The 20,780-nt window shown below is 36.8% G+C and overlaps 1 protein-coding gene across 2 annotated transcripts in view; it reads right to left on the minus strand.

Moving 5' to 3' along the window:
• ago3a (argonaute RISC catalytic component 3a) overlaps window positions 1–20,780 on the minus strand; it is a 45,900-nt gene that overhangs the window by 22,568 nt on the left and 2,552 nt on the right. For both annotated transcript variants that reach the window (XM_081387805.1, XM_081387804.1), the window contains exon 2: window positions 19–190. In XM_081387805.1, coding sequence (XP_081243931.1) covers window positions 19–190 — 172 coding nt within the window. The remainder of the gene's footprint in view (window positions 1–18; window positions 191–20,780) is intronic.

The raw sequence follows: 20,780 nt of genomic DNA on the forward strand, positions 1-20,780 counted from the left end.
ATTCCTCAAACATCCTACCTGTTCACACGGCGTGGACACTTCTCAGGCTTGATGTCCACCTCATACAGGTAGACGTCCATCTTGGGGATCTCCACCTGGAAGCAGTTGGCCAGCAGCTTGATGGGTTTCCCCATGGTGCCATAGCCGGGCCTCCGTGGCACGGAGAACAGGGACTGGGCCCCAACGGCTCCTGGAGTGAGGAGGACAGAATAAGACTTTAACATAACTAGCCAGACGAGGTGGATGTGTCATCAATCAAGAACAGCTTTCAAAACAACAACACAAAATACAAATCCAAAAGAAATCCAAAAAAGCCAAATCTCGCCCATTATAAAATGAACAAATGTATCAACACTTCAAGCGTCTGATGCAACACACGTTCAGCTGATGGACACACTGTTTCTATTTTTGTTTGCATTGCTACTTCAACTGGTCTTTAATAAAAATCATTAGAAATTATTATAAATAAATACTAAATATTTTAATATTGAATATATATTATTAAATATAATATAAACAGTGTGAATTGACTGTTTTTATATTAAATAGTTAAATAATAATTCAATAACAAAAAAATGTAACAATAATACTAATAGTAATAGAAAAATATTATAAATTATAAATAATAATAATAATAATATTATTAAATAGGGGTGCTCCGATCAGGATTTTTGGGGCCGATCACCGATCGCTGGAAGCTGTATCACCCGATACTGATAAATAAATACTAAATATTTAAATATTCAATATAAATTAGTAAATATAATATAAATGTGTGTGAATTTACTGTTTTTAGATTAAATTTAAATAGTTTAATAATTGTATTTGTTATATATTTAAATAATAATAAGTTTAATAATAATAATTCAATAATAACTACATTTAACAATAATACTACTACTAATAATAATAATTATTACTATACATTTTCAGTAAATTATATTAAAAAATTATAAAAAATAGTAGTAAAAACAATACCAATTCAAATATTTTAATACCGATTATAATAATAATAATAATAATAATCATAATAATAATAATAATAATCATAATAATGAATAATAATGACAATTTTTACAATAATATCAACAATAATATATTTTCAAAGCTAGCTTGTAATGGTAAAAAAGATGCTGAATCAAATCACATTCTATATTAAAATAAGTTCTCAATACAATGAGTAAGAGCTAAATTATGTTGATTTATGGACCGACTACAGTCAGTTCAAGCCAGTTACATCATCGCTCAGCTCTCGAGTGAATGGAAACGTTCGCTTCTGAGTTTCACAGATCCCCTGGCTGAGCACCGGCACCATTTCAGTACAAATTGGGAAAGGAACTAGTTCTGAAGGCTGTCTGCTAGTGACAAAGAAGAAGCCATTGCCCTCGACAGCCGGCTGATGCCTACAGAGAGATGCTGAAACTGTAATACCAGCTTCATGATGGAGTTTGACAGTGATTGCAGTTAATGGTTCCCTGACTGTGAGACGCCCAGGGCACACTTGCAGAGTTCAGCAACTTTGTGGAGGAAGGGGGGGAAAAAAAACACAATAAGCAGAACTGATGGTGATGCTCAATGAATCACTGTTGCCATTCTCAGAAATGGGATTTCTGACACACAAGTCACGTTTGTGCAGTGACATCAAGCTGTATTACACTGATCCTCATGGCCCACACATCCGGTCATACACACTTCTGTTTCACATAGATCTCTCACCTGCATGGGCAGTGGTTAGATGTCATCCATTTAAAGATAAAAGCCGCTTTTCCACCGAAATTACCCGGAACAATTTGTCCCAGGAACTTTTTTCCCAGGAACCTTTTTTGCCCCAGACCGGTTGCTTTCTGCGTTTACACCGCGGTCTAAAGTACCGGGAAGGTAAACTGCGCGCAACTGCTCCTCCCAGTCTGCGACGGACAGTAATCAGTTTTGAGCGCCACATTTATAAGTTTGGAGGAGATTCAAACTGTGTTGCAGTTATTGGTTTACTAACGAGGTAATTAACATAACAAAATAGACGAGCACTGATACTAAAGCGTGTTCAGAAAGCTTGTATGCGTATAAAATTAAGACAAGGTACGTTGTGAGATGACTGGGAATAACGCGCAAAAATTTCCTTTTGCGTAAATACTCTTTAAAAAAAGCCTGAACCCCGTCTATCAATCATAAATAGTGACAGTCTTGTAAATAGTTGTTTGTTACACCTCAATGCGCTATTTCAATCCTGTTATAGTAAATTTGTAACATGGTTTGCCTTGAAATAGATGACAAATGTGTAAACATAATGACTTAATATTAAAAGCTGTGGCATAAAAGAGACGAGCACTGATAAAGCGTGTTCAGAGCTCGTAATGCTAACGTTAAATATAAAATTGTATGTTATCAGCTATTGCGGACATTGGCCGTGAGATGGCTGTGACGAACGCGCAGAAAGTTTCCTCTTCCACAAATACCCAAATAATAAAGCCTGAAACTCGTCGCCAGTCCCCCAGTTTTTTTTATTAAATTCCATATTTGCAGACAGACAACTTTACTGCATGAAGCCACTTTTTAAAAGGGAGGTTAAAAATAAAGAAAATGCTGCGTGGAGTCATCCAACCAAAATGCGGCGTGAACACAACCAATCAGCTTGTGCAGCGCACAAGTCCCACCCCTGAAAGTTCCTGAACTTTGAAAAAGTACTACCTCGTGAGCAGGGACTATCGGAGGGGGAAATATTTACCCGGAACTTCATTTAGACCCTGGTTCCTGCGGTGTAAACACATCGAGTACCAGCCCAAAGTTCCTAGTTCCTGGGGAAAGTTCCTGCGGTGGAAACGCGGCTAAAGTTAAAGGTGATGCATGCACCTTATTTCTCCCTTTGCCAGGTTCAATGTGCAGACGGGTTAGCACAATAACAATAATTTGAATTTGAACTCCTCAATACTAAATCAAAACCTTGATACTATAGGCAGACTATTGATAATGCATGACAGATTCGCATTTCACGTAAAGGGTCCATTTACCAATCCATTTGATACATGCATGTAATCTGTCATGTTCATTGATCAGCAATGTCCAAAAGCATTTCCAAATACATTCTCCAAAAATTCCACAACATAAACATAATATATTGTGAAGCAAGGGAAAGATCAAACAGTCGAAAAGTAATGAAAGCTCAATTAAAAGGTAGACAAGTTTATCACAATTTTATGTTCTTCACCATAAGTGATCAAAAATAAATCACAAGAGGCAAGAAATAAAAAGAACAACAAATTGATTTAAAACGTATTAAAACTAGTGATCGACCGATGTATCGGTTTACCGATATTTTTCCGATATTTAAGCATTTTCCCATAATCAGGTATCGGTTTTGTGATATCGGATTCGCCGATATACGGCGCCATCTTGTGGCCGTTTTGAGAATTCCGCCATTGCAGCCCGCGTCTGAGGAGATCAGTCAACAACAACTCTGTGCACATGTAAAGTATACGTTCTGCTTGCTTTGCTTTAATTATTCAACTTTATTTAACATAACAGACATGCAGAAATGAGATTTGAGACATAAATGCCTGATATAGTTTATTTCTGCAGCTTGGTTCTAAAACATTGAGACGAACTCATGGAGTCACGTAGCGTAGCCTAATCCGTCATGTCCTGCCCCAATAAAGACGTAACTTTACATGAATTAAATAAAACAGACATGAATGAGTGCATGTTGAAAATAAAAGCGCTGATTTTAATTCTCTATCTGTTGTATCTGATCACCATTAGTCTCGAAAAAAAAAAGTTCGTTCATATTGCTGAGCACTCACTGGGTTGATGATCAGGAATGCTCAAGCACGGCCACTGAATGAAACTTTTGACAAGATTATCTTGTTTAAACACCCTAGATTATATTATCATTTACTACATAACCATTATTTCGCTAATACAAATCTAAATAAATACTGCTCTGTGGAAATTAATTATTTATTATCTCCACACGTGATCGCAGTTGAGTAGCCTAAGTTATAGTTCTGTGTAAATGCATAGATAAACAGCACTTTGTCAGAAAGCATTCATGATCTAGACCGACAAAAACATTATTAATATTTATGCAAAAAAAAAAAAAAAAAAATCAGGTAATTTAGATTTTTGTCCCCCAATATGTTAGAATAATTTTTGTGCTTTATTTTTTTACCTCATCAAAACTTTTATTTTTAAACAAAGACACTTAGTAACAGTGCACTTTATTTTTTGGACTCAGACCCCTCTATTTATTTGTGTATAAATATAAAGGTTTTTTTTTTGTATGCAAGGAGGGAGCGATTGTTATAAATAAAATGGTTTGTTCAGTTCATTTGTGTTGTAATAATTGTGTCAAAAACAGAAGTATAACAGTAAATAAATATCGGTTCTGCATATCGGTTATCGGGCACATAAACCTGCAAATAATCGGTAAAATCAATATCGGTCGATCACTAATTAAAACGAATGAGAGAATAAAAAAAACAATACACAAATAAAGTGCAAATTGAAAATAAAATAGTAAAATATTTCAAAAATAATAATAAAAACATATGGATATAGCTATAAACAAAATAAAAAAAATACAAAAACACTCACTGAATGTTTGGTTAAATGGTCCAACATGTTCTGATTCAACAAATGGTGTAATTTCGGAGCAGGACTTCCTGTTTGTCCAAACGAAGTGAGTTTTTGGTAAACCTGACTGGAAAAAATCATTTCATTTGATACCACTAGCCAAGAGCGGTTCTAAGGTCTGAGGATATTCGGGGCTTTAGCCCAAACTAAAATTGGGTATTTTTATTTAAAGGAATTAATTAATTATAAAAGCGATTTGAGGGAATAAAGAAAAAGAAAGGCTTATTGTATTAGTGAAATAATTGTAACCATTTGCAAATAATATATTATTTTTAAGTATGCATGCATTCTCTCTAAATGAATCAAGGAATTTATAGCATATTTTCAATTCAAAAAGGCAAAATTTGATAAATGGATAAAAAAAGTTGAGTAATTTGCGTCACCGGATACTGTCGGTAGTTGAACATTTCTATTGTAAAACAGTCAAATATTAAATGTACTTATATTTTACCAGGCATTCGTTCACTTCTTTAATCATTTTGACATTGATGAGCTCGACTGCTGAACTTTTAGTCTTCCTAACAACAAACAGAGTGGTGCGTAGTGGAGTTCATCAGAGCAGCATCTAGAATATATATAAATATTAAAAAAATATATAAAATATATAAAAAATAGAATAAATATATATTGCAGTGAATCTCTTATTTGCATCTTAAGTTTATGTTTACGTGCAATAATAATGACAGGTTTGCGGAAGTGCAGAACTCGGTGAGTTCACAAAACACATCTACAGCACGGCGACTCATTTAAACGCCTCTGATTGGCCGATGCGTTCAACAGACATGTCTGTGATTGGCTACAATGCTCAACGCTGCAAAAGCACGTCGTAAGTACCTTTAATGCAAAGGGAAAAATATAAATAAAACTGTAATATGCATTTTCATGATTAGGTAGCCTAATCACGGCTGCTGTAATCTTATTCACATTTGTTTTTCTGATTATATGAGAAAGACAAGGAAACAAAATATTCAGGGCTTTACTAAAAACATTCGGGGCTTAAGCCCCCTTAGCCCAGCCCTAGCACCGCCCCTGCCACTAGCAGATGTTATACGCTTCGCCTTTAAGATGACAACCCAGTGTGTCAAAACACAAGCAGTCTGCAGCATCTAACAAGATTCTGGTAACGAGACAGCAGAAGTTTACCGAAGGTTCAGTCCGGCATTACCCATCAAACGGCCTCTGAGATGCGTCTGTGCTAAACGCGTGTCGGGCTGAGAGTGATTCATCCCGGTTTGACTCATAACCGCTGCTCAAGAGGCCAGTCTTCAGAGCTGAAGAGAGCAGGGTCACGTTTTAAAAAAAACAAGACTCGCTCACAGAAGCTGGCGAGGGTCAGAATGAATCATTAGTGGGTGTGTGTAATGAGTGCAAACATCGGCTTCCAGGAGAAAAACTTAATTGATTTTAGTGATAACGTACAAACCCTTCATGACAAACCTAACATGAAGAGGCTTGCTACAAAATAACCATTACTCATCTTCTTTTATGTTGCCCTGTCATTTTTTATAATACATTTGCATGTACTCTACCATTCAAAAGTTTGAGGTCAGAAAGTTTTTTTTAAAGAAATTAATACTTTTATTGAGCAAGGATGCACTGAATTGGTTAAAAGTGACAGTAAAAACATTTATAAATGTCAGATCTCCATTTCAAATAAACGCTGTTCTTTTGAACTTTCTATTCATCAAAGAATCCTGAAAAAATGTATCAGTTTCCACATAAACATGAAGCAGCAGCACAACTGCTTTCAACACTGATAACAATCAGCAAATCATCATATTAGAATGATTTCTGAAGGATCATGTGACACTGAAGACTGGAGTAATGATGCTGAAAATTCAGCTTTGATCACAGGAATAAATTACATTTTATAGTATATTCACAAAGAAAACAGTTATTTTAAATTGTAATAATATTTCACTGTTTCACTATTTTGTATCAAATAATTTCAGCGTTATTTTCATAAATCCCACTGACCGCAAACATTCGTGTACATTTCGTCTTGATATACCCAACGCAAACATCAATTACTAAAAATGCATTTACATTTAGATATCCTAAATAAATTAATTAGCAAGTTTGGTGAAACTCAAAAACATTTGATTTGATAAGTCAAATGTTTCAATCATACAATGAATAAACTAAGTACATTGTAATGCAACAATTAAATGTATATAGTGAAGGTCCTATATACTGAACAATTGTTTTTATTCAATTACTTAAAATTTATATTGATACTGATTCATAAAGTTTATATTGATACTGATTCATAAAGTTTATATTGATACTGATTCATAAAGTTTATATTGATACTGATTCATAAAATAAATAAAGTACCATTGGCCGCTTCTCTAACGCTAGTAGGAATCGTTCTGCCTCCACCTAAGCTCCGCCCACAAAAAACATCATGTTTACTAACTAAAAAGGGGTCTATACTAAATTGTTTTTATTCAATTACATAAAATTGATATTGATTATAAAAGAAACCCCTATTCGCACGGGATAAGTATTACCTGGTGACCTCTAGTCATTTGTAATAATTGCGGAGGTCTGTGATCTTAATCCCGCGCGAATCGGCCGTGTCTGTAATTTGTAAAGTAAAAATTCCCGCGCAAATGACCTGCCATATATATGTGATAATGACCTGTGATAATATTAGTCCCATGCGAATCGGCATCTCTGTGATTTGGCGGGGTCAAAACCATCAGAAGAGCAAACACAAAAAGAGTGATTAGATGGAGATGGATGACATGTATATCAGTATGCGGTGAGGAACATTCTTCTGTTTATGATATATCATACAGCTAGACCTATAATAACGACAAGACATTTCCAAGCAATAGCCTATTGACATCATATCCGGGAGATAAGTCAGTAAATTCGAGTAAAATCACAGGATTCGTTGATCCCGCGCGAAATTCAGATGTGGGGGGGTAATTTCTAAATCATACGAGGTCCCCAGATAATACTAATCCAGTGTGAATAGGGCTTTAGTCTTATTTTCTAACAAATACTTTTTTAGTATTTTATGTAATAAATTAAATTAGATTAAAAGTAATTAAATGTACGGCTGCGCGACACTGAAGAAAATTGCAATATGCGATAACTCTTTAAATAATGCGATATGCGATACGATAAGTGTGTAAAATAAACTTAAATTATCTTTAAAATATATTTAAAATTATATAACCTACATGTGTTTCACATCCTTTTTGTGACAAGAAAATATCCCTAAACTTCTGAAAGTGAACAGCAGTGTTTTACTGAAACGTATATCAGGCATGAAAACTGGTCAGGGGTAAAAAAGGTGAGACAATATTTTATTGTCACCCGTGTTAATTTCGTTAACGAAAAAATATACGTTGATGACCTTTTTTCCCCTGACCAAGACAAGGCGATGAGAGACGACACCCACATCATTAAACGAAAACTGTGACTATATCAACACATGCAATATCGTTGACAAAAAAAGACGAGACTGAAATGTGTTTAAAAAAATAAAAACTTATTTTTGTCGAATAAAGGAGAAGACAACACATTAGAGACTGTTTTTACGAGCGTTCATGCTTACGGTTGCCAGATTTCTCATCGGATCTGCACAAATCACGTAGGTGACCCATTTTGGTTTTAAAACGGCGAATTTCGCCGAAAGGTGAGGAGTTTTCATGCCTGATATATGCATATCGCGATATATACATTCGCGATATTTCGATATAGGGGAGAGCGGGGCACAAAGTAACACTTTTTGACTGTTTTATTAATACAGTATATACTTTTTTCTTGATATACCCCGAAAGAATGGAAGTGAAATGTGACAACATGCCCCATAGGTGGGGTACATTGTAACATAACATATAACAGCTTAAAATGTGATCTGATCAAAAAAAAAAAATATATTTTCTAAATAAAATACAATTAAAACCTTTTCATATAAAATAATGGCAATTTTTAATAATTAAATATAAACTCATTTTTGAGTTTTGACTACGAACACAGGAAAACACAGCTATACAACATAGTTCAAAACAAATAAATAATTAGTAATTTCTGAACATTGACTCTCAGTCTTTATTCACCTTTTTCTCTCGTTTTCTCAATAAAATTAATAAAAGTATAGAATATAATAGCATATTTCTAATAGGGGCACATTGTGACAACATGCCCCCGCCTGCACAACTGGGATTTAAACCCTGCTAGTGTCTTCTGCTAGTTAGTGAAGCATTAAATAACTATCTCAACTGTTAAATAACATCTTGGAGATTAAAATAATATCAGATTTATCTTATTTTAAATAAACACAAAAAATAGAGATGAAAAATTAACTCAAGTAAGAAATTTACTTTTGCTATGGTTTAATAAGTGTCTATGGATATCTTCCAAAAAAAAATAAAAAAAATTGGCGGAATTTTTTTCTCTATATAGTGTTGATATGGCAACTAGTAAATACACAAAGTTTCGTCATCCAAGCATGTGCGGAAGTATTTAAAGCAAGCGTGTTACAACTAGCCCCGCGTTAGGTTGTGCCCCGCGCTCCCCTATAGCGCAGCCCTAATTAAATGCGTTTCATCTCGGATCTGGTTGGTTAGGTTCAACTGCACATATATAGGAAAAATACTTCCAGAAGCGAGGCAGCTAAAAGTGTGCGCTCACTGTTCTGTCAGGAATCTGGCTCCCCTTTTTCACCTGGTGGGCCTCTTCCAGCAGACACGGGCCAGTCCGAGAGACCCCAGCCTTTCACACGCAGCCAGAGCGACAGGGGCGTCTGAAACCCCAGACCATTGTGTCTTTGTCATGGAAATCACCCTCTGCCTCCAGTAGACTGATAACCATTTGATTCTATGCTGAACACAGACTCGTGGATGTCTACACCATAGACCAGTGGTTCTCAATCTGACAGAAGGGGGTACGCGAACAAAATACTGAGTTTTGCCATTCATTTAATTCTACCCCACCTTAAAAATAACATATTTCTATCAGGTAAAATGCGTTAAATACATGACACCCGATCAAATTACCTCATCTTTTGCGGTCAAAACTGACTGCATTCACACAAGCAGCGGCATAGGAAACTGTAGGTTCTGTGCAGATTATGCGGCCTTGGCAAATCACGCTATACTGCCGTCCTCAACAATGTAGCCTGCCTTTGTAAAAGTGGGGATTTAGTACTTACTAGCACGAAGAACAAATATAGACACTAGAGTGTGCATTGAGATCGATTTTAGGGCTGGGCGATTTAAATCGTGAGATTGTTATGCACATCTCGTCAGTAAAGCCGGTTCCTTGATTAGTAGTAAATCGCCATCACCTGCTTTCAGATGGAGCGGCATTTACTACAAAGAGCCGTAGTTCACTGACAAGCTGAGCCATATCGCATTAAAATCGCGGATGTATCGCCAGCGATAATTAATGCAATATGGCTCAGCTTGTCAGTTAACTACGGCTCTTTGTAGTAAATGCCGCTCCATCTGAAAGCAGGTGATGGCGATTTACTACTAATCAAGGAACCAGCTTTACTGACGAGATGCGCATAACAATCTCACGATTTAAATCGCCCAGCCCTAATCGATTTAAAGGGTTAGTTCACCCAAAAATTAAAATTATGTCATTAATGACTCACCCTCATGTCGTTCCAAACCCGTAAGACCTCCGTTCATCTTCGGAACAGAGTTTAAGATATTTTAGATTTAGTCCGAGAGCTTTCTGTCCCTCCATTGAAAATGTATGTATGGTATACTGTCCATGTCTAGAAAAGGTAATACACATCATCAAAGTAGTCCATGTGACATCAGTGGCTCAATCTTAAGTTTATAAAGCGACGAGAATACTTTTTGTGCGCAAAAAACAACAAAAATAATAAACTTTATTCCACTATTCATTTCCTTCTCTCTGGGCCTCGAGTTTTTTCACGTAGTGTAACAGCGCAGCGCATCTGTGTTGTACGTTACACGTAGGCTCACTATTGGCTGACGCTGGTCATGTGTGTGATGCATGTGACGTACAACCCAGAAGCACTGCGCATGGAGGTCTTACGGGCTTGGAACGACATGAGGGTGAGTCATTAATGACATAATTTCAATTTTTTGTTAACTAACCTTTTAATATTCAAACTCTCTTCGATACAGATGCATACCCTGCGTGAGTTCCTGTGTTTAATGTTCATCACATATTATACAAATATCCACACGACTGCAAATGTGACAGTGATTTTATACAACAGCTCAACAAACAAAAGGTATTGATATTAAGTGATGATCAAAAAAACAGTATTGTCAGTATTTTTTGCAACAAAATAATAGCTCCAACGAAAGCCACGGCAGTGTTTGTAAACGAATCTGCGGCTTTGAACAAATCGTGAGAGTCAATGATTCATTCATAATTACAGCCACTTGCTTTAAATGTCATTTACTACTTCGCTCAGAGAACCTGTCAATCACAGCTGTCAATCATGATGTCACACCACCGTTTTCAAATAACTAACTAAAAACAAACGTATTTTAAAAACAACCCCTTGAATTTACATCAGCGTGATAAAAACTACAGTAAATGACAGAAACCACCTTCGGGAAAAAGATATTTGAAGTGTAATTAAATTGTTTAGTTGGTCTCAAGTCCCGTTGAATAACACGGGGAGGCGGGGTTTATGACCTATACTAGGACCAGTCACCGGGGGGCGATCGAGACACTTTGGCTTCACTTTTCAGGGCTTGTGCGGCACGCTTGGTCTACACACACGCTCTGTACCGGACATCTGGATTCAGAGCGAGGCATGAGGGAGCGACGGGGATCTTGGGAAATGTGTGAGCCACGCTCGGAGTGGGTGGAAGAGGAGGCAACGAGGCCTTTTCATCCTCCGCACACGCAACCACACACACTGTACTCTACCAGTGAGTCAGTACGCCACACTTCCTCGACTCTGGTCTCAGGGCTGAGCTTATTTTCCCACCGCCGCCCACTCACGAGCATACGTGCACCTCTCTCTCTCTCTCTCTCTCTCTCTCACGAGTTCACGAGCTCGATCACGGGCTACAGCGTCATCTCCGTTTGTAAGGGAAACATAGTCAAGCGCCAAGGCCGCTCAGATAAAGGAGGGAGAGAAAGCAAGAATGAAATGTGTAGAGATCAGAAAAGGCCTGGCATAAGAAATCGTCACTCAAATAAGCTTTTGTGCACAATGGATGTTACAAGTGTCCATATACTAGTTGAAGTACTCTGTTAAATTTGGTCACTGAAAATCTGTTAATTTTGCTCTGAAAGATTGATGCATTTAACTTTAAAATGTAAAAAATGTGAAGTACATTTTAGAGCTGCACGATTCTGGGTAAATTGAGAATCATGATTTTTTGTTTGTTTCAAGCGGCAATCACGATTCTCCAACAATTCAAAACAGACAACTAAACATCATAACATGTAATTTACTAGAGATTCTGACTAAATGTTATTTTCTGCAGTCTATTTGATATGTTCAGGCCTAATTACTCTGAATTACTATGAAAAAAGTAGTTTTGAATGAATACTTTGATGACTCAATCATAAGAGAATCCCTTCTCTTGTTTCATTACTGGATGAATCAGCTTTTTTTTTTTTTTTTTTACAAATCTCTTGAATTAATAGGGGTGTAACAATATATCGTGTCACAATATATCAAATGCAACAATATGTATCGTGGATAGTTCACCTAAAATAAAAATTACCCTGTGAGAAAAAATGTAAGTTTTCAGAGTCAGTACTACATTAAACTACAATATATTATGTTGAATATAATGTATAATAATGGGGGAATATTAGTGGGTCCTGATAATGCCAAATGTCTGATGTTACCAGTAAAAAGTGTTCTACATTATTATAAATATCTAGCCAGTGACAGATTGCAAGCATATTCGTCTAAAATAATCCTGTATTTTCAGGTTCAGAATCATGAATATTTTTATTCTGGTGTCACCATTGTCCAAGCCTGTTCATTTACACCCACAATGTTATATCAAATTTAGCATTTAATCAACAGTAATTTTTTTCTTAACCTTTTATCATATGTCTTGGAGTATCACAATAATATCGTATCGTGAGTTCAGTATCGTGATATGTATCGAATCGTGAAATTAGGGTATCGTTACACCCCTATGAATTAATGATTCAATGCCAATTCAATGTAATCGATTAAATCGCTATTTGAAGCGTTATGTTACTTTCTAATGGTGCTTTACTCTATTTTAATCGCTACCGTGGACATCAGTGTTTATATCCAAACTATAAACTTTTTCCCAGTTCTTTTGTGATAATATGAATATTTGTAACAGAAATAGTGATAGTGTGTGGTTTAAAAGACCGTTTCATACACATCTGCTCTCTCTGGCTCAGCGGCAGCATAAACACATTTGAATGTTATGGTATGATTTGTTTGCCAAAGGTTTAATAGACACACGCGAATCGTTGTCATTAAGAAATGAGATTGCGTTGGTGTTTGAATCGAAATCATGATGTTTGTACAGCTCCATTACATTAGCATTTAATTCGATTTATGTATGTTTACTTGAAAACTTGATCTCCAATAACAAAATATCATCTTAACCTAAATATTTGCCGATCACTATCGCGTCAGCAGGTCATTATGCTCTAAAGACATGAGTTTGTCGGAAATTACTCTGTAATTTCAACATCCTGTCATCCAAATGCCTGTAAAATTTGGGCAGAGACAGCCTGCTTTTGGCATGTTAAAAATGCCTCGTTTGCCTGGCCAAAACACTCGATGTAACAATACAGAAGCCCACAACATCCTAATGAGAGAGGAGAAAGCTGCCACCGGAGCCATTCGATTACTCCAATCTGTGCTCCTTACTGGCAAAACCATCGCTGTCCTCAGGTGACCCATAAACAGGGACTAAAGCGGGCAAGAAGTGACCATGTGGTGACCATGGAGACAGACATTTACAGCGAGTACAGCATCAGACACAGCCTGTAATTTCAGGAGGACAACGATCAAACAAGCAATGACAGAAAAATATTAATAGCCCTAAAAGGAGAGCGTAAGAGTGATTAAGAGCAATTCATCATTCAGCCGAGCTGCTCTGTGCAGGCGGTTCTCTGAATCATTAATGCGAGAGCTCATTCACACTGTGGAGAACACTGTGAGCATGGACAGCAACAGCGACTGGCTGATTGCAAAGTAACACTGTGTCTACACTAGAAGCGGACGGCGTCAGCTCTGGTTGGAAGCACGTCATCTCAACGTCCAACGAATCAGCTGTGAGATCAAGGCTGAATCTTAGCAAAAACAATTTTTAGCTGAAAATAAAATCCTATTACGGAAAGAAAGCACAATATTATCCTATTAATACAATTCTTAAACACGCAATCTTTGATCAATTCAGACAGAGCATCAATCAGTGTTTCCTGCATAACTATTCAATGATACCATTAGTCTTAAATGCTCAATCTTTTTGATTGAACGCTCATTAAAAGTAACAGAAATCGGATTAATATTAGCTGATCATGGAGTTACAATATTGGTTATTTGAATAAGCCTCAAATTGCACCCTTAATAAAGAGGTTTCAAGCATTTACCAAAGCAAAATTGTCACAACAAAATGAAAAATAATAATATAAAAATTATTTTGTGGAATTGAAATAAATCTGCCATCAAACTAAAAATATATGAAAGCTATACGCATGTATATATTTACCAAATAAAAATTACAAAAGCACATAATGAAATAACTAAAACAAAATAAAACTGATTCTTTTAAAATAATAGCAACTAATTAAAATAATTCATAAGTACTAAAATGGCATATAAATAATCCTAAAATAACACTAACCCCAATCATGAGAAATCTGAACTGTTTTGCTTTGGTTTTGAAAATGAATACAGGCTGAGCAAAGGTTGCCCGGAAAAATTCACAAGTAACTACACTAACTACTGACTAGCCAACCTGGTCAGCTTCCAGATGTCCAGCGATAAATGCACTACTGTATTCTGAGCTCTCTACCTCTTCAACAAACTACAGAATCACACACACACACACACACACAATACAGCTGTTGTGGCCCTAATCCACAGAGGCTTGGGTTGTGGGAAAAGGCCGAGTGCTCAGCGGCAGGACACAATGGCGTCAGTCACGGCACCGGGTTCAGACGCATCGAGTGACAGAACACGACGGGAAGCGTGTATGTCTTTGCGTGTGTCCAGTTGGCAAACCGATTGGCAGAGTAACTGTCACCAAACAGCTCTCAACACTTGCTAGGGTAAAGATGTAACCTTTGAAAGACAGTAATCCAGAGATTAGCACATGGTCAGAACATTTTGCCAAGTTTTTTTGTTTTGCACGGTCTGTCTGAACTGCACAGCTGTGGAACGTCACAGAATTTGGCAAACTTTGGATTAATAAATCAAAAGAAGTCGAAAAATCAATGTTTGATTAAACTGGTAAAGTAATGAATTAATTTGACTCCCACCATTGAACGCAGACAACACATTAATTTAATAATTAGTTTAAAGTATAGTATAAAGAATTCAATTGATTAGACATACGTTTTGATTAATAAAATGTATTAAATCAATAATACAGAATTGAGAGAAACGGATTCCATAGAGACTTAATACACTGATTTAAGCCTCACAATCTTAAAGTAATATAACACAGTAACAGCTATTTCAAATCAAACATGATGAAAGCAATAACCTGCAGTTCAGCAAGCAAGTCAAATGAACTCAGTAACCGCTCCGACTGCTTTACAATTGATTTGGTTCACACACACACACACACACACTCACAAGTCAACATCTAGGCTACATTAAGCTCAGGTAAATGGAGGTTGGCAAAACAGGGGGTCCGGGGTCTGCAGGGACAGAGGTTGGCCGGTGTTTGCCGAGGTAGGTCTACATGGCAGAGGAAAACAGCCTGAACCCGGACCACACCAAGAGTGCGGCTGATGAATAAGATCTATTCTGGGTTGAGACTCCACCACAGCTAGCCTAGGTGAAAGGCTCTCTGTGTAGTTAACAGGCTAAAGCCTCGTTCCCGACGCCAGCGACTTAGTCGCTGTATGTCGCTAGTCTCTGTACTGTGAAGTCAAGTCGCTTGTGGGCGTTTGTAGTGCTGTCGCTCTGATGTTATTGGTAGACTGCATGTCTGGCCATATCTACACAAAATACCATCACAAGTGATATATACAACTATATCATTTTAATTTGACTAGGAATTAGGCTCAAAAGAAACAGCATGCAGTTGGGAGAGTGTTTTTATATTACCACAGCAGTGTTCAGTGGATTAAATCATTTAGCCTACGATTAACGATCAACAAATTATCTCATACTGTCATAAATTACTAAAACGTCATTCGAATTTGACAGATAATCAATTTTCTTATCGCAAATAGTCAACAATGCAGGGGAAACTGTAAAATGAACTGCAGCAGTGCTAAACTTGCATCATATAATTACAACTAGGGCTGGGTAAAAAAAAAATATCGATTTTAATCGATTCTCATTTTTACGAAACGATATTTATTCTTAAATCCCAAGAATCGATTAGGCTAGTCATCCTGTTTTCAGTTGATGAATGAATGGAACATTGTAGCACGCATCCCATCTAATAAATCACAATAATCTTTGTGCTTTGTTATTATTGATATGAAACAAAGTCTCAGATTTCAAATTATGTCCATTTTCTTACGAAATTCAAAAACATAAATACAGTTTTGGCGCTGTGGCGTGAGATCGCTCTGGCTCAGCTCTAGAGAAGCACATGATCTTCTCTTACGCCTTAATAACACCAGTTACAGCGCGAAATAAACATGGATGAGCATCTGAAAGTGTGTTAAAAGATAGAGTACATCTTATCGAAGTCCGTATCATGTCACATGGAATCAATCAGTGTTTCACATGGAATCAATATTGAATAATCAATATTGAATCGAGTCGAATCGTAATCGAATCGAATTGCAAGCTTGTGAATCGAAATCGAATCGAATTGTGAAATTTGTGCCAATACCCAGCCCTAATTACAACACTTGAACTAAATGTGTGAATTAAACTCTTTTCCATGCATCATTTTATTATATCCATGTATGTGGTTACCATCAAATCATATAAAACAGTGAAATCGCCCTCGAACTCTTCTCTTGCCTGCACTCGAGACGGTGACGTGAGCTCCACTGAAAGTCTTCTTTCCTAGCCGAAAATCGCTTCTCATTTGCATAAAGTTGACATTTTTGAACTTTTGTCATGTCACTGTGTCGCTGGCGGTGTGAACGGGGCTTCATTTGTAACGAGCACAGAGAGAAAAATAAGCAGAAACGTTGCAATTAAGAAGACATCTGAAAAGTTATAGTTCAGAGTTGGACTTGGAGACGTAACCTAGGTCAAGCTCTTTCCTTCATGTCTACCTCTCATAGTTTAAATTCCCTCAGATCCCCTTTGCCTTCCCCCAACTAACCTTCAAAGGGAAAAAAAGGGCCTAAAAGCCAAAGAGGGCCTCATGTACACAGAGAGATTGCTAAGCCCCCATACGCAACTACCATGAAAACATTCTCCAGGCCGACAACCCACTCCAGAGGGTCCGCAAACCTCCTCCTCGTCCACCTTTTTTTACTCACACAATTTATGGCTTACACACTTTCAAGCAGCATATTCACCCAATGCGTTGCTGTGTCTCAACACTGAAAACGAAAGGGATCACATTCTTGAGCTGTGATGGGTCATAGTGACTGTGCAGTGCACGTGGCGAACAGGGCTGGTCAATATTAAATCAAGCAATATCCTCCATATTCAATGATTTTAAGTGCTTTTGGCTATTGCGTTTCCTAAAAATCAGATGCACTGATCATTTTTAATGGCTTAATAACCAATATTCAGAGATGACAATAAGCATAAACAGAGCGATACTTTGATAACCAAATTGTATTTATTGTCCTATTTATGCTTCTTCACACAATAACAATAAAATCATTCTTCAATAACTTCTGAAGGTACACAGCTCATGATACTACATTGAATGATAGCAAAAGTAAAATAATAAATGCAAAGAAGCCCGTTTGAATATTAAGTTACTTTTAAGAAATGATAACTAAATGTTCATTTAGAGGAATATTTAAAACATGCTTTGATTATTGTTAACTAGACGTTTTACTTAGGGATGCACAGATATGAACATTTTGGCCGATAACGATAATTCTTTATATCTGAAAGCCGATAACCGATATATTGGCGGATAAATCTAAATCCAAGTTATTATGTAATTTTTGAGAGCCTTATTACAAAAACAAAAGTTTCATCATTATAATCCATGTCCAAACACACCATTATAAATAATTTTATATAGCCGACGTAACAGACTTGGGCTGCACATGTTGCACTTAACTGTATTTTTCTTTTTTTTAAGTGACTCCAATCATATTTCAAGCAATTCAAAACCATCATGTTGAACAGAGCACATTTGAAGTGTCTCAGCTGAAGGAGAGAATACATAATTTATCGGCCTTAATATATATCGGACACATTTTCTTATCAGGCCGATAACGATAACATTAAAAATTATAAAACATTAAAACATATATCGTCCGATGCCAATATATTGTGCATCCCTAGTTTAACTGTGTTTTACATAACTGCATTATCCATAATCCAATTAGCTACACTTTTCAATGTGGTAAACAAAAAATTATTGAAGAAGGTTTTACAAGAAAAAACTATTTCAGTCTGTCTACTCTAAAATTTCATGTTGAATTCAAAGTGCTACTTGTGAAATACTAGCCATTTCAGATAAATCAAATAAATCCTACACAAAATTGCCTTAAAAGGGTTCAGTCTTTGATTCAATGCTGACTGAATCTTAAATCATTCAGTGTACAATGACAGTGAAACTAGGTTGAAATTATGGTTCAAAATCACCCTTTTTAAGTAATGTAAAAGCGAATAGATATTGACAGTCACAGACAGCACCGGTCCGGCGGCACCCAAACAATTTTACCATCACCCAAAAAAACCTTCACTTTACTAGCAGTCTGTGACACCCTCATCCACAATACCAGTGCAAGTAAAACTGAACTCACCATAGAAACCACCCATAGTATGTCATCCGCTTATGGGCGACTGGAGGAGAGAAAGGGGCTATTGTTGAAAACTCTCAGAATGAGATGAAGAGCGAAGGACGTAACTCTTCCCCTGCTTTGGCACTGCCATCAAACAAACAGCGACAATCAGAACTCTGTGGCACAACCGCACAAACCACTGGGAAAACCTGGACACCCTGATCATAAGACGCTGAAGCAATCGTGACAACATGTTCTCAAAAGGTTCGGGTTTATTCATCCTGTGCGGGAAAACGACATCATTTTGTCCTGTACCCACCCACCTGTAGCATTACCTCGAAACGAAACCCGACCGGGGCTTCCCCTCGGCAGTGGCTCTCTTCATGCTGGCAACAGGAAACATCTGGTATAATTAAACACCTCGATGCCATATTAAGCATCAAACCTAATAAAAGCGCACAGGTTAGATCTCTTCACGGTCACTGGACACTTCGTTCCCACCAGCAACGATGCACAGACTCACAGGGACACAAGCATTTTTTTAGGCTGCCAATTATGTTGCAAAAAACACTATTTTTAAACAATCTTGAAAAAGCACAATCAGTATAGACTAGGGCTGGGTAAAAAATACTGATTTCTCAATTTTAATCGATTCTCATTTTTACGAACCGATATCAATTCTTAAATCCCAAGAATCGATTAGTCATCCTGTTTTCAGTTGATGAATGAATGGAACATTGTAGCGCGCATCCCATCCAATAAATCACAATAATCTTTGTGCTTTGTTATTATTGATATGAAACAAAGTCTCAGATTTCAAATTACGTCCATTTTCTTACGAAATTCCAAAACATAATTACCGTTTTGGCGCTGTGGCGTGAGATCGCTCTGGCTCAGCTGAAGAGAAGCACATGATCTTCTCTTCCGCCTTAGTAACACCAGTTACAGCGCGCAATAAACATGGATGAGCTTCTGAAAGTGTGTTAAAAGATAGAGTACAACTTATCGAAGTCCGTATCATGTCACATGGAATTGCTCAATCAGTGTTTCAACCGCGGAAAGACGTTAGTAAACAATGTCATGTAACGTCACATTTACCTCAGAAAAAAACATATCCAGTGACCATAAACTCGTCAGTCAGCTAGAAAAATTAACTCTAGAGAGGAGCATTTTGCTAACTATATGCACCATATTACATATTCATTATAATTTTTAATGTTCTTCAATTTTGAATGCATGTTTGAATAAATCTGGCATGTTTTTATGACAGCCACAATTTCAATGTTTATATTTCATATAACTTTATTATTATAAAAATAAATAAAAGTGTAATTTAAGTGTTTGTATACAAATCAGTTAGTTTTTACCTTCAATATTACAGTAGGCTAATGAAGCCAATAGGCTACAACTGACTCCCATAGTTTACAACATTAGTTAAGAGATGTTTTCCTTGAGAAAATTTGCCATGTATTGTATCTGATATCCAAAATAATCAATACTGAATCGAAATCGAATTGCAAGCTTGTGAATCAAAATCGAATCGAACTGTGAAATGTGTGTCAATACCCAGCCCTAGTATAGACCTTATGTAGCTCCGCCCCTTTTCAGCGTTGCGCTTGTTGTCTTATCTTCCGGTTTGTATTTCCACAGCGATCTTACGTATTTATGAATGAACTGCCAGTTCTAAAATGTGTTAAGAAGACATCTGCTTTAAATGCTTGTGATAACTTTCGTTAACTCTACAATGAGTAAATCCATTCACCAGCTAATTACTCCTCGACAGCGATGCCATTGATACAGAGCGACCGCCAAAACGCAAGTTCAAAGACAATATCCTACGGATGCTATTTCTCTGGCGCACAAGTCTATAGAACAAATTAATGTGTTTTAAGGGAAAATCCAATGCTCAAGCTCACAAAGCCCCTTCACATGGGGGTATTTCACAGGTGATGAGACAATGGGGACCACCAGAGACTTCTGACATATCGACTTAGTCAACACAGAACACCTATAATTCAAGAAAACAGACTCAAGCAAACAGGAATACGTGACTTAAAAAGGGAAATCAAAATGTTGCTGGCTCTGCCAATAATGAACTTCTGACCTTGTGGTCAGCGAGGCTTCAAGAG

Source organism: Scardinius erythrophthalmus, assembly GCF_964197995.2.
Source record: "Scardinius erythrophthalmus genome assembly, chromosome: 16".
In the NCBI taxonomy this organism is placed as follows: domain Eukaryota; kingdom Metazoa; phylum Chordata; class Actinopteri; order Cypriniformes; family Leuciscidae; genus Scardinius; species Scardinius erythrophthalmus.